At 33.5% G+C, this 15,670-nt stretch overlaps 1 protein-coding gene across 3 annotated transcripts in view; it reads right to left on the reverse strand.

The window, feature by feature from the left end:
• The window catches only part of LOC113106433 (rap1 GTPase-GDP dissociation stimulator 1-like), a 36,467-nt gene extending 23,042 nt beyond the window's left edge, over positions 1-13,425 (reverse strand). The window contains exons 1-4 of one of the 3 annotated variants that reach the window (XM_026268350.1): positions 13,076-13,425; positions 9,311-9,406; positions 8,850-8,972; positions 3,676-3,801 (exon numbers count right to left, since the gene is read on the reverse strand). In XM_026268350.1, the coding sequence (XP_026124135.1) occupies positions 3,676-3,801; positions 8,850-8,972; positions 9,311-9,406; positions 13,076-13,079 (349 nt within the window). In that variant the 5' untranslated portion in view covers positions 13,080-13,425. Of the gene's footprint in view, positions 1-3,675; positions 3,802-8,849; positions 8,973-9,310; positions 9,410-13,075 lie in introns of all 3 variants that reach the window. The other 2 variants (XM_026268349.1, XM_026268352.1) reach the window with 2 other exon arrangements.
• Between the last annotated feature and the right edge of the window lie 2,245 nt (positions 13,426-15,670).

A 15,670-nucleotide genomic window follows, 5' to 3' on the forward strand; every position in this document is an offset into this window, starting at 1 on the left:
GAGGGGTTTGCAAGCGGACGAAGCCCTTGAGTGAAACGCATGATGATGACAAAGGGTCCGAGCCATCCAGGATCAAGTTCAGCTTCACCATTAAACACATCTGTGTCCGTTTGCCAAGGGCTTCTGATGCAATGCCATTTGTGTCTCTCTGCTATAAGTATTTGGAAACTGAACCGTTATCATCACTTTTTACTTAATTGCTAGTAATACATGTGTGACACTGGAACACAAAACCAGTCTTAGGTCTCTGGGGTATATTTGTAGCAAAAGGCAAAAATACATTGTATGGGTCAAAATAATAGTGTGACGAGTGGGGCGGGGCCGAGAGGCGTGGGAACGAGGAGTGAGGCCAGGTGTAGTGATTGGAGATGAGCTGCATCTGCGACCCACCACCTGTCTCGAGTCCCACGTAGGAGATGGAAGGATATAAAACTGGAGCGACGACCGTGAAGGACGAGAGAGGACCAGGCCTGGGCAATATTTTATGTTTGCTTTTTATTTTGTGCGCACTAGTCGTCCGTGAGGGGCTGGTGCGCTGTTTTGTGTTTATTTTTGTCATTAAAGTTTCATTTTGATTGTGCGCCGGTTCCCGCTTCCTTCTTCCGGATGAATACGAAAGTTTTATTATTACTAATAGATTTTTCTTTTATGCCAAAAATCATTAGTATATTAAGTAAAGATCATGTTCCATGAAGATATTTTGTGCATTTCCTAACGTAAATATAATAAAACTTAATTTATGATTAGTAATGTGCATTGTTTTGGCTTCATTTGGACATCTACTTATTCAGCTTTCAGATGATGTAAACATCTAAATTAAAAAAAAACTACCCTTATGATTGGTTTTGTGCTCCAGGGTCACATATTAGAATTAAAAACCATTCAAATAATAATTAAAAAGCAAAATTATTATTAAATACTTATGTCATAATTTCAGATTCTGTGAATCTGTTATCTTACAATTTATCTGTCACTGATGTAGAAATACACCTCTGTCTGATGCATTCATAGTATAAAGAAAGTCATATGTATGACATAAAACATTTAAACATTTTTAATTATGATACAGTATACTAAATTATAAATCAAAAAGTCAAAAGTATGATATACTAAGTGAGACAATTGTGACATAAAAAGTTGATCTTATAAGATCTTTATAAGATAAAAAAAGAGTCACAATTAGGATGTAAAAAGTCTAAATTAGATGAGGTATCAATCAAACAAATGAGATACCAAGTCACCATTTTGAAATAAAAATTCAAATTTTATAATTATGAAATAAAATTCAAATTAATGACATAAGTCATAAGTATGAAAAAGTCAAAATTATGAGATAAAGTCACAATTGCCGATTCAAATCTAAAATAGTCACAATTATGACTATTTTTTTTACTTTATTTAATTTTTGGAGAGATTTTGACTCTTCATTTCAAAATTATTACCTTTTTTATGTTACAATTATGTTTTTTAATCCCTGTGTGGTGGAATTGTCCCTCCCTTCATATTAGCTACTTACAAACAGATAAATAAACACATACATAAAGAAATTAACTGTTTTAAAGGTTCACTGTAAAAATATTGAGCGCACTCACATGAGCTGAAGACTCATTATATCAGCTGCATAATAAAACTGCAGTTTTCTTTCTCATTTTTGATGTATTTTTTATTAAACACAAAGTTTAGGTGGTACATTACGACATGCTCGTCCATTTTTTTAAAGCCACCAGGCTATAGTTAGCTCACAGCACTGAAGCATGATTTGCTGCCTGCTAATTGGTTGTGTGTTATGGGAGTGAAATTCCCGCTCTAGAGAGCTTTTGACTGAAAAACAATCTATGCAGTGCAGTGTGAGTCAGCAATATTTTTCAACTGTAAATTTTCAATTGTAAATACCCCTTAAAAGTGAATTTGTCAATGTTAGTACATAGTAGTACACTAAAATAAAACACAAATAGAGTAAAAATCACACTTTGAGATATGATTTATGTTTAACAGGTTTAAAGAGCCACAGATTCGAGTCACTGGATTATATTCAATAAATCTCCAGAAAAACGTCTGCGTCCTCGTCTTTCCATCAGTCAAAATCTCTTGATCCTGAGAGCTCCTCAACTTCCCATTTTTCATCCATTTATTTCCCTAAACTCGACTCGTCCCAAAGTTTTCAGATATATATATAACATACAGTACATGTCACCACTGTATGGTTAAGATTACTAAGAAAAACGCATTACAGCCTTTAAATATTTGTACACTCTCTCTACAACGAAAGGAGAAAAAAATGTGATATAATTTAAATTATCAACCACTGCTAGGTCATCAATATGATTCATGTACAAAATAATTACCAATGGGCTACTTAATTATTGATGCGAAAGTGTGCACGAATTCAATAATTCAACAGTCTAGAGTCTAATTATTCCTCTTCCACCACATTCACATTGGGACGTAGTGTGTCGATAGACGATGGTATTGTTTATCAACAATAGTCAGAGATATTGGCCTCTTTATAATACTAATCAATATTAGGGCTTATTTGTTCCATCATATTTATTTTTGCATGTTTTTACATCGTTGTGCGTTATAACCAATCACACGGGACTACGTTGAGCTTATGAATGCAGGGGCCAATCAGATACGTTCAGATGAGTCATCGCTGAGTTTTGTTGCTCACTGCTCTCTCGCAAATTCTCTCATCATGGACAACAATGTGCATAACATGTGCATAATATCATAATATGTGCATAACGTGCATAAACCCGACTGAGCTTGTGATTGTGTTCTTTGCTCATTTTCTGTAGCTGCTTTTTGAATAACTCCGGAAATGTAAGCATTATAATTAGCTTACAATGTTTCTATTGAATTGTTATCATGTTAAATTCAAATTCAGTTATATGTGACCCTGGAGCACAAAACCAGTCTTAAGTCGCTGGGGTATATTGGTAGCAATAGCCAAAAAATAATTTTATGGGACAAAATTATAGATTTTTCTTTTATGCCAAAAATCATTAGGATATTCAGTAAATATCATGTTCCATGAAGATATTTTGTGATTTTTTTTACGATAAACATATCAAAACTTGATTTATGATTAGTAATATACATTGCTAACAATTAATTTGGACAACTTTAAAGGTGATTTTCTCAATATTTAGATTTTCTTGCACCCTCAGATTCCAGATTTTCAAATAGTTGTATCTCGGCCAAATGTTGTCTAATTCTAACAAACCATACATCAATGGAAAACTTATTTAAATTGACACTTAAGAATGGTTTTGTGGTCCAGGGTCACATATTAAAAACATTAGGCTGCTTTGAGCCTTGCCTTACACTGGATATGGTTCACTTTCTGGCTACGAAACTAATTAGCACGATAATATTGTGTATCAGGGATATCGCAGGCTGACGACAGGTCGATATGACAATTGAGCATATCACACAACACTATTGGGACATCATCAACCAATCAGAATCAATAATTCAGCAATGGTATAAGCTCTTGTACAATTACCTTTGCAAACCATGTGTGAAATGAAAAAGTGCTCAACTATCAGCTGCTCTGCCCGCCTCATGTCACTCATTCAGACAACTGTAGCAGCAGCTCCCCTCCAGATCATCCCAAACACTCAGACAGATCTCACAGTAGATGCAGCTGAGGGGGTGATAATGGGCACTTACGGCTGTCGTAGCAGATGTTGCCGAGGGCTCGTCCTGTCTGGAGCAGTATCTCCTGGTCCTTGGAGTTTAGCAGCTGAACCAGTGGAGGAATGAGTCCTGCTTCCACACACGGGCTCCTCATGAATTCTGCAGAGAAACAACCCTTTCAGCGCAATAAAACTTTATTAGATAAACACTGAATGACTAAAAAATGTGTTGATAATTTACCAGGTTACTTAGATGTGACAGGTTGCAGATTACACAGATTACAAATCTCACGGTTCGAATCACATTACAGTTTTTGATCCACAGTTCGGATCATTTTTCAGATCAGCAAGAAAAAATTATTTGAATTTAAATTGCTATCCATTTATTACTTCTATGATACCATTATTACTACTTCTATGCTACCACAGCAAATACTACTAGAAGAAAGTTTAAACATAATTAAAGAGACAAGAGAACAAATAAGAACAAATACACAAATTATATATATAAAACAAGCATAGATAAATACAACACAATATGTATGTAAAATAATTCATTTCGATGTTCGCCCGGCATCTGAAACACGTTTCATGTGTGTGCGGCTGTGCGCCTGGAGAACTGTGCGCGTGTAACAAAGTACCCTTTTGCCTTTTCTCTCTGGAATGGTTTAAAATACACTTGTGTGTGAAATAAAAATAAATACCGAAAACACTGACTCACGCCCACTCAAAACAGAATGCAGCACAAGACTCCCTCTCGTGACGCAACATGACACGATGTTAGAAAAAAAAAAGTGGTTTTTAAGAACTGTTAGGGAAACCGTCACTTTTTCTTCTAAATTTGTGCCCTCGCGTTTTGTTAAACATTTTCAAATACTGCATTAACTGTTCATTCGGTATTTTTCATACAATGTTATATATTATTTAGAATTTTTTTAACATGCAATATGCCTTTAAGCTTTAACAGCATTCCATCCAGATCATCAGTAGCAAACAATGTAGACTGATGGACAAACTAAGTTATTGCACCATTTCAAGCATTTTATCTGAATTATATGTTATGTTAAAAAGAAAAGGTTCATATTGGCAGCATATTCGCCGATACATCGGCGAAAGGCTCATATCGGCCGATAATACTGGCAAAATCATATTATTACATATATAAATGTAATAATCATTTAGTACACTATAATTTTGTTTATTAATATTTTGATATCCTAATATTTTTAATTAGTTTTTATTTGTATATTTTCAGTTTTTTATTTTTTTATTAAGTTACAATAATTTTGTTTTGTGCATTTGTCATTTTTATTAGCTTTTAAATATTTCTGTTTAGTTTTACTTTGTTTTTATTTAATACATTTTAGTATGTCAATTGAAATGTATTTTGTTTCAGTTAGCTGCCAATGCAACATTTGTTTTGTTTGAATCGGTTGAATTTTTTTTTTCAGATAAATTTGAATTAGCAAAAATAAATAAACAATTTCATTTTAATCAACATTAACAAGACTGACAAGCAGCATCAGTCACATAAAAAAAATAAAAATTAAATAACCAAAACAATTAAATATTTAGAAATGTTGAAATGTTTGAAATTCCAGGAAAATTATGTAAATAATGGCTTCTCATGGAAAGTTTTTCACCTAATTTATAGAATTTATTTCAGCTTTAATTCAATTAATACACTTAAAATTAAATTTTATTTATTGATTTATTCGACCATTTTTAATAGTTTTAGTTAACAACAACAACACTGGTGCTAAGGAATTACCCTAATCAATGCACCAAAGTAACAGCTCAGTAAACTGTACTGTAGCAAATGCATCGCTTAAATCCTATGTATCCTGCTCCTGTTAGAAAGTGCTGGAGACATTGCAGATGAAACGCAGAGGTTCCCCGAGGGACGCTGACAGCTGAATGCCAGCAGAAGCTGCCAGAGATCTGGCACACCAGCAGGCCACTGTCATTAGCTACCTAGCAAACTGCTAAAAGGCCATACATTATTTTAACCTTTTTATCTCAGGCATTCTCCATACACTTCCAAACCCCATCTCTATCTGTCTGAAGTGTGCTTTAAAGAAACACTTGTGTAATTAGACTAAAAGCTTAAGGTGAAGAAGCACAATGATTTTGCAGGACTGCAGGTTGAGCCTGCATAATGTAAACCAGGCTAATAAAATATATATATATTCTAAAGATTTAGTACCAGTGATCAGAGAGAATAATTAAGCTGATCAAAAACACAGAATTACATGCTGTGCTGAAGTGTTCACACAATAAATGTAATTGCCGATTTGCTGTTGCATAAGCAAGGTAACTTATCTGATGGCGAATGAATGTTTCTGTGAAACAGAGTTCAAAAACTGAATGAAATTACATCTACAAAGCAAAAAGGAAAAACAGATTCTCAGCTCCACAGAGAAAGCTCTCCTGTATTCTAGTTTAGTGTGCCAAGCTGTTATTCAACCCTGATAAAGGTGTCATATGTCGTTGCTGAAAAAAACATTATTTGGTTTAATGAAATGTGTTTATGTGGTTTAAGGTAAAAAACAAAAACAAAAAAAACATTATTTACCACATTGTTTCTCCTTATGTCCCGCCCTCTGAAGTGCATAGATTTTTACAAATCTCATCGGTCTGAAAAGCAAGGTGTGCTCTGATTGGCCAGCTCTACAGTGCATTGTGATTGGCCGAATACCTCAAGTACGTGACGGAAACAATACGCCCCTTAACAAGCTTTGTGTTGTGTTTCACGTTGTAATGCATTTTTTTTTAAGAGAAAACCTACATGCAATGAATATTAATATTTAATATTAATAACGCATTTATATTTAAAAATCATTTACTGTACAGCATACATTCACATATTATTTAATTGTTTTGCCATTTAATTTATAAATTAAAGCAATAATTGACACTTTCGAAACAATTGTTAAATGCAGAGAAATTAAATTTTATCAAGAGTAGTAAATTAAAAGTGCTTACTGCGGTTATAAATATTCATTTTCTCATATAGCACTGCCTATCTGAGGACTGCATCACGCATAGTGCGGTGTGTTTATGAGTCAACTCAATTTTAATCTGTTTGTCTGTTTTGAGATCGACTGGTTCCACTGGGCAGATCTTATAGCTTAATATTAATAAAGACATGCATGAAAAGCCACAGACTTGACTGCAGCATCAGTGAAACTGAGGGAGAAGCAGCAGAGAATAGCAGAAACAAACAAACAGACCTGAGTGGCGATCATTTCAGGTTTATTTATCATTTCAAAGCAGGTTTCTATTAGGAATGATAATATAGAGCTGTACTAAGGCAAGTGAAATGAAGGCAGTATATTAAGACATTGATTATATTATTTTACCATCAGGTTTTTTTTTCCTTTCATTACAAAATATATCTCTGAAGAACTGAACAGTCATTTTTGAACATGCACAATGTATATTTTAGTTATATCAGTAGACTAAATAAATGGCATAACATTGGCCCAGTGTTATTTTATCATCATTGGGGTAATATTCTAGCAGGGCTTTATAATTAGCTTTATTGGAGGGCTGGATAATCGAATTGAACATTTGAAGGGGAACAAAGGGGTGGGGGCCGTCCCAATCTCTTCCTCGGGGGCCTATAAAACTAAAAAATGTAAAAATTCTGCAGTAAGATTAAATAACATTACCAACACAAACATATACTGTATAAAAGTTTAACATTAGTGCTGTCTGCCAATCCATACAAAAAATTAACTAATCACAATTTTTTGTAATTAATCGTGATTAATCTCATACTAATATATTTATATTGTCAATTTCACACTGAACCTCCAAATTAATGTAGAATCAACAAATATGGTATATTTTAAATATTTGTATTATTTAGTTGTTTTTTTTTTACCAAGTTACCTATTTATTAAGACCAGTACCATGATATCAATAATGCTAATGATGTCACTATTCCATGAATTCCCCCTCAATTTTATCCATTAATTATAGCAGTATTATTGAAAGCCATTATTTTTAACATTTAATATGATAAAAATGTTGACATGCTTCTGGCACGCTGTCTGATTTGGCCGAACGCGCAGACTTTCAAACTATACTCCATTTGACAATCATCTTAGTCCAGTGTCTGCGCTATTTCTCTCCAGAAGTTATGACTGATAACTAGGGCTAGGCGATTTGGCAAAAAATAAAAATCTAGATTTCTAGCTATTTTTAACTAGTCATATTAAAAATGTAACTACAACATGATTCAAATGACTTTTTCTTTATTAACCCTCTAGTTAAAGAAAATTCTTTCAGCCTGTCACCATGATGCAAACTTGATATATAAGACATGCAGTAGTGGTTCTTTACAGGTTTTTAATTTGCTTGCGCTGCTTTTCCATAGATTTCTATATAAACATGGATGCGCTTCTCATGCATTAAACTGCACCCTAAAATAATGCCCCTTAAGTTAAAAGTTCGCTCCCATCTTCTTGCATTTTTTTTTTATTATTCCACGGCCCATGTCACATCTTTGACGACAAGGGAGTGCATTCTGTGTGAATGTCAACTAGCGATATGAGCGCGTCACACACGAGCGGTTAATCTCGTATGCTGACATGCGACTGATTGTTCTTCTCTATTAACTGTTATCAACGGCATATTGTCAGTGTCTAATTCTAACATTTGGTAATATTTCTATTCAAACTCGTGACCCCTCGATTTAAAAAAAAAAAAATAGTGGCAAAACATTAAATTTGAATTAATCGATAAAATTAGAAAAATCGCCCAGCCCTACCGATAACACTGCCATTTTTCGGTTGTGAAACGATAGCCCACCAGCGTTGCCACCTTGTGGACAAACTCGTTAGTGCAAATTAGGCATATGTGCAACCTGCGTGTACTCTTCCCTCGGGCTGCCAACTGAATAGCCCTGTAGTTTTGATTACTATTTTAAATGTGTTTGTTTGTTTTTCTACCATTTAGCAACAGACATAATAGATTAGATTTGTTTTATACAGGGCCATTTTTGTCCAATTAAGTGGCATTTTTGCCCGCAGCCAACACACACTCTGCCTATGATTGTGTTGTAAATGTAAGGATCTCCTTGTCAGAATAGGCTGGTTTAAGCCACTGTGAACTTCTGCATGAAGTTGCATCCACACCACTAGGTGTCAGTATGTCCAAAATGATGTAGCAAGCAACAACTGGCGATCCAGGAGCACTTACCATTTTTGGCCACCTCTGCAATGATGTTGGCTACTTTAGGTGTGCATGAGTTCTGCGCAGACAGAAGAGCAGGCATCATGGCAAGAACACCCATCTCCTGGATCTTTCCACTGGTCTCCACATCTGAAAACAGAGCGAGGAACATTGGTTATGATGGTAAATTTGACATCTTTCACTCTTCTGACAGCCATAATCAAAATCTATTTCTAGCTTTCCATTTACTTTTAATCAGGTTTTCAGTTGGCTACTTTTTTCTTGCCAATATGACACAGCAGAATAAAAAATAGCTGCAAGGTTTTTTCATCAAAATGGATTTAGTTCAGTCCCACATTAATCTGAATATAAGAGGCCTACGCTGTCCTTAAGTCAAGGCTCCTGCCCTTTTCAATCATTCTTCATTTCAGCTGATGCTGTGAGGAACGAGGAAAATGAACAGCTATATAAAAGACATGCAGACTTACTATTGTGGGCCAAAGCTTTGAGCAGGCAGTCCAAGCAGCCCTCGACACTGTCCGCCGACGAGAGCTTCAGCGTCTTCAGGGCTTCGCTCAGGTTATCTGCTGATGGACCAGAAACAATGGACAGCTTTATCTCTTCAGTGGTTCACAACTGCACAAAATCATGAAACGACAAATCACCTATTTCTATAAAGCACGGCGTTCTCAAGGAGCCCACATCAATAAACTGCTGTAGACAATCTACTGCATGCTACATCTACCTCTGTCCTCTGATTGATAGTTTAGACTTTTTTGCAAATCAAAGGCCTTTTAGTATCACTCTGTGATATCTTTATTGATTTTCATAAAGTAATTTTAAGATTAACTTCTATTTTTCAAAGTAATATTTCAAGATTACCATTTACAGAAGCAACTAATGACATAATAAAAAAAAGTTAGAGGTTTAGAGAGCTTTGATTATATAACGTAAGCATTTTATTATCCCCTTAATACATTTTTTATTTCAAGATTATCATTATGGAAGCAACTAATGACATAATTGAAAAAAAAAAAAAGGTAGAGCTTTGGAGAGCTTTGATTATATAACTTTATATATTATCCCCTTAATACATTTTTTATTAAATAAATTCCTAAAATAAATCCCTCATTCATTCATTAGTAAGACATTTATTGGGAAATATAATATAAATAATAATAATATAATCATGCATTATATTTACATGCATTTGATTTACTCAACAAGCTATCATGATTTCATATTAATATAGAAAACGGCATCTTATTTTAGATATATTTTAGCTCAGTGTGGGCCTCAAAAAAAAAAAAAAAAAATTATATATCAAATATATATATCTTTGTCCTCAAGTATGACCTCTATATTGTCTTATGCTATATATATGTATATGTATGCATGTATGTATGTATATATATATATATATATATATATATATATATATATATATATATATATATATATATATATATATATATGAGCCATAATACTTTTATGTATCAAATATGATATGCAACATATGAAAAAAAATAGATTGGATTAGACTAGATTTTTTTCAGTGTTTTGTATATAATAGGTCAAGTAAACTGTAACTTTTTTTTTAATGTGATTTTTTTCAGAGTTACTTCATCGTTTACAGGGACAGGGTTAATTTGATAACTAAACATACCAATATTAGAATTACTAATAAGAAAGTTTGTCTTACAGTCTGTATGTTTCTGAACTTCAACCTCAAGACAGAGCAAGGGTTGACAGTGAGCACTGAGGTCAACAGGGTCGAGTCCAGATCTCGGGGCCCAGAACTCATCATAATACACTCATTTTGCTGACGCTTTAATCAAAAAGTTTTCATGCATTATCTGGGAACTCGACCCATGACCTTGGTGTCGCAGATGCCATGCTCTACTGTCCGATTCACAGAAACATCTGTCATGATTGGAAGCTCTTTACTAAGGTAGAAGAGCTCAACCATAAGCCAATTAAAGTGTGAATGGTGATTCTGAAATATAGTTGTCACTCTGGGGATGTTTAAAGCCAGTGAAGCCTTCGTTCCATTAACAGACTCCAACAAATCACGTCGAGATAAAGGCCAACAGAGACCATGAGTCAGATCTATCATCAAATCACCCGTCTACTTTATATTTAATCAAGAAAAAAGAAATAAAAGCACAAATTCCCTAGAACTTTCAGATGCAAATTAACTACATCATTCTCCTGCATAAAGCATAACTACTATAGTATACAAACATACTAATTAAACCAGCTCCAAGTTCAAATGAAAATAAAATCAGTGTTTTCTGCAAAAAATAAATAAACAAATATATGGTGCAATTTTCTACACAAAACGATTGTGTCTTCTTTGTGTTCGTTTGGATACCAAAAAAATGAATTTGAAAGACAAATTGTTCAAAACAGCTAAAATTACTTAAAAGTTTCATATGTTAAAAAAATAAAAACACTGCAGTTGAAGGTAACAGAATCAAGCATGCTTTTGGTGTGAATTAATATGTTGTAATTATACCAAACTCCGCCAAAATAGTATGCAAATAAAATTAATTATCTTAATTTTGTTGTGCAATATTTTCGAAATGCACACATTTGATTTAAATAGAGGGATAGCACATATACAAATAATAATTTTGTTATCATTTACTCGCCCTCATGTAGTTTCAAACCTGTATGAGTTTCTGTCTTCTGTTAAACACAAAAGAAGATGATTTGAAGAATGCTGGTGGCTGAACAATTGCTGGTACCCATTGACATCTATAGTATGTGAAATTAAAAATACTATGGAAGTCAATGGATACCAGCAACTGTTCAGTTATCAACGTTCTTCAAAATAATGTTCTTCATTGTTTAACAGAAGAAAGAAATGTGTACAGGTCAACTGATCAAGCTCACTTTTTTTCAGCTCTATTTTCAACTCGGCATGAAATCAGAACTGATTCTATTTATTTTCTTGATGCATGTTACTGATAATATTGTGAATTATTCATTCATGCATTTTTTTTAAATAGTTTTACTTTGTAATCTGTAATGGAAATAAAAGCTTTAAGATTTCATTAGCTGTTTTACTTAGTAAAACATCATACTACGGTAGTTGCAATGTCGGTTTCATATCAAATGAGATTTTCTTTTAAATTTGTCAGCGTTTTGTTCATTAAATGGAAGTCAAAGGAACATTACAGTAATAGCATGAGAGTACATTTCTGGTTGAACTATCCCTTTAAAGAAAGAAAATAAAATAATGTGTTTAAGCCCTAAAACTTGCACAGATGACACACGTAACAGAGTATAAATGATAGCATCAGTTAATAAGAACTAGTGCTGTCAAACGATTAATCGCAAAATAAATGTTTTTGTTTACATGATATGTGTGTGTGCGTTATATTTATATTGTGTATATTTATTATGTATATATATAAAATAATACACAGACATATAGTATATATTTTTAAAATATTGACATGCATATATTTATATTAATTATATAACAGATAAATACATTTAATATATAAATAAAATATTTGTCTTCTATATATGTAGGTGTGTATATATTATATATAGACATAATAAATATACACACATATATTATGTAAACAAAATGTTTATTTGGGATGCAATTAATCGTGATTAATCGTTTGTCAGCACTAATAAGAACATATTTCTGATTTTATGTCAAATAACGTTACTTGTGCCTACTGCTGGAGCAAATGTCTGCTCATATGTGACCTGCTTTTCTGCCGACTCACCATCTAACGGTTTCATGATCCAGATTGTTCAAATTCATGTGAATCGGTTTGACAAGGATGTTCACCACACATGCACTGATCTCCAGGTGTCTACTTCACATATTTGTGTCAAGTATTGCATCACAGGCTGTCAATCAACACAAGACTGGGATGCGCTGGGGATGTCTATGAAATATGAGACGTGTTTATTAATCCCACATCTAAATACTCATTGTCTTCAAGCACTGGTGATCATCTCACCGAGCCAGATTAATATAAGTAGCTCAGAAATGAAAGATGAGCATGTGTGATCCTGTTGTGCATGTGTTAATAATCCATCACAGCCTGTCTCTGAAGGATGGGCTCTATCTATAATGTGAACACGCTCTGTTACTGTCTGAGCCATTGACTCTCACACTCACTAGCGTGCATTAATCATTTGTGTGTTTAATATTAATTACTGATCATGAGGAGTTCATATTCTTCAGCAGATATCTGCAAGTCGTCATGTTTCGCGATACTCACCCATCTGGCAAGAATGTGATGGTCCTGACGGGCTCTGAGTGTGCTCTCCGGAGGACTGAGTGTGCTGGTTATCTCGAGGCGGGTACCGGATCGGTCTCGGTTCGCTCGTCAGACAGATATCCGGGCAAGGCCCACCTTAACCCTCGCTGCTCCGGTGAAAACAGCCTCTGCCGCTATAGATGTAACGTTACCGGAAAGATGCATACAACCGGGTGAAAGCCCTCTGTGCTGATGTTAGGGATTACGTTATTTTACCAGAAGAGATGAAGACTCGTGTGCATCAAAATAAATACAGCTGCACTTCCTTCTAGTGAGCGAGCGGACTGATTCTCCGCACCGTAAGCCCCGCCTTCCACTCAGCTGATTGGGTTGTGGTCCGCACAGAAGGTTCTTGTCTCCACGCTGATTGGTGGACCTCGATATCGTTAAAACAAGCCACGCCCTTTAAAGGGTTTCGAGTCATGTTGCTTGTGTGGAAACTGACTCGTCAACGCGAATCGGTTCTTTCGAACGGTTCGCTTTAAATCGCCGGTTGTAAAAATAAAATAAAAAAAAAATCAGTTATTCGTGTGCGCCATGACGTAATTACGTCATCACGTGGTCAGTAAAGCTGTTTGTTAGTTTTTATTTCAAGTACTATCTATCTATCTATCTATCTATCTATCTATCTATCTATCTATCTATCTATCTATCTATCTATCTATCTATCTATCTATCGATCTATCTATCTATCGATCTATCTATCTATCATAGAGCATAAATATAGTTAGCAGTTGCATTTTATTCGTTCGCATTACGTTTTATTTAGAACATATGAACGATAAACTCTCTTTTATCCCCGTGTAAAATTAGTGGTGAATTGAATTGCTTATTTCATTTTTGATCAATTTTAGAAAACAACAGGAAGTAGAACACCTCTAAATAATAACAATAATAATAATAATACCACTAAATAATAATATTACGCCCTCTACTGGACATTTTTGTGAAGTAAATGATCGAAACAATTGTAACTGTGAAAATAAATATGACAATGGTGTAATAATTAATATTATTTAAATATATTATACAGCTCCAAATCCAGCAAATTCAGCAAATTGGTTATACATGAACAAAAATACATGTATTTATGCAGAATTAAATTTTGGTGATTAACTCCCTTCTATGAAACACTAATGACCTACTAGATTTGTATTAAATCAGAGGAAAGCAGTGTTTATTTGTTCATTTCAAAATGTTAATCATAAGATAATTATCTAATTTATAAAAAATAAATAAATAAGATTAAGTCTAGTGGGATTGGTTGCTATTTGTCAACAATTTAAATACAACCTTTTACATGATTTGGCAAAGCATTAATTATTAACTAAGCAAATAAACTATTAAACGAACTATTAATTGCAACATTATTATCACATTTTATACTGCATTACATTCTACAAGAAGATAGCCTTCTAAAGTCAAATACATATCTGATAAAACAAAGCTCACATTAATTAGCTGCTCTAATTTTCTATAATAGTAAATTTTATTATAAAACATTGCATATTTCGATTAACATTGAACAATATTGTTCTATAATAAAATGTTCTTATATAAAGAATTAGAGCAGCTAATTAATGTGAGCTTATTGTTTAATCAGATGTGTATTTGACTTTATATTAATAAAAAAGCAAGCAGGCTCATTAGCTCTGCAGCTGCAAACAAAGCAAATACTATTTTGTATTTAAATACATTTTGTCTTAGTATATTTTGTATTTTCAAAATACATACAATATTTTATTCCAATCTACCTCTTTATTAGACGGCTCATTTCTGCATCAACAAGTATACAAAAATTCTAAGATTAAATGTATTTATATATAAAATAGGTTTTCAAATATAAGTATATCCCTGCAGGGAATCAGCAGTCTAATAAAGAGGTTGATTGGAATAAAGTATTTAAAAAATACTAAAATACTAAGATTAAATGTATTACAATTATTTTTGATTAATCACGATTATAATATTTGTGTGAGTATTTATTATGTATATATAGACACACAGCATATGCTTTGAAAATATTAACATGTATTTAAGTGTATATATTTATATTCTTAGAAATTATGTCATATATAAATACATTAAATACATAAACATATATACATGCATGTGTGTGTTTATAGACATAATAAATACACAAAGTACACACACATTATGTAAGCAAAAACTTTTACTTTGGATGTGATTAATCGTGATTAATCATTTGGCAGCACCAATTTAAATGCATTGTTTCTTTTTAAAGGTATTTCAATACAAAATAGTAATACTGAAAAAAACAGCATATGCTGGTGAGGTATGTTTTGGTGCTGGTTTATGCCAGTCCTTTGCTGGTCATGTGCTGGTTTATGCTGGTCCTTTTGCTGGTTTATGCTGGTCCTTTGCTGGTTTATGCTGGTCTTGTGCTCGTTTATGCTGGTCTTTTTGCTGGTCCTTTGCTGGTTTATGCTGGTCCTTTTAGTGGTTTATGCTGGGCCTTTTTCTGGTCCTTTTGCTGGTTTATTCTGGTCATGTGCTGGTTTATGCTGGCACTTGCTATTTTATGCTGGTCCTTTT

The sequence above is a fragment of the Carassius auratus genome, chromosome 7 (genome assembly GCF_003368295.1).
Source record: "Carassius auratus strain Wakin chromosome 7, ASM336829v1, whole genome shotgun sequence".
NCBI lineage: Eukaryota > Metazoa > Chordata > Actinopteri > Cypriniformes > Cyprinidae > Carassius > Carassius auratus.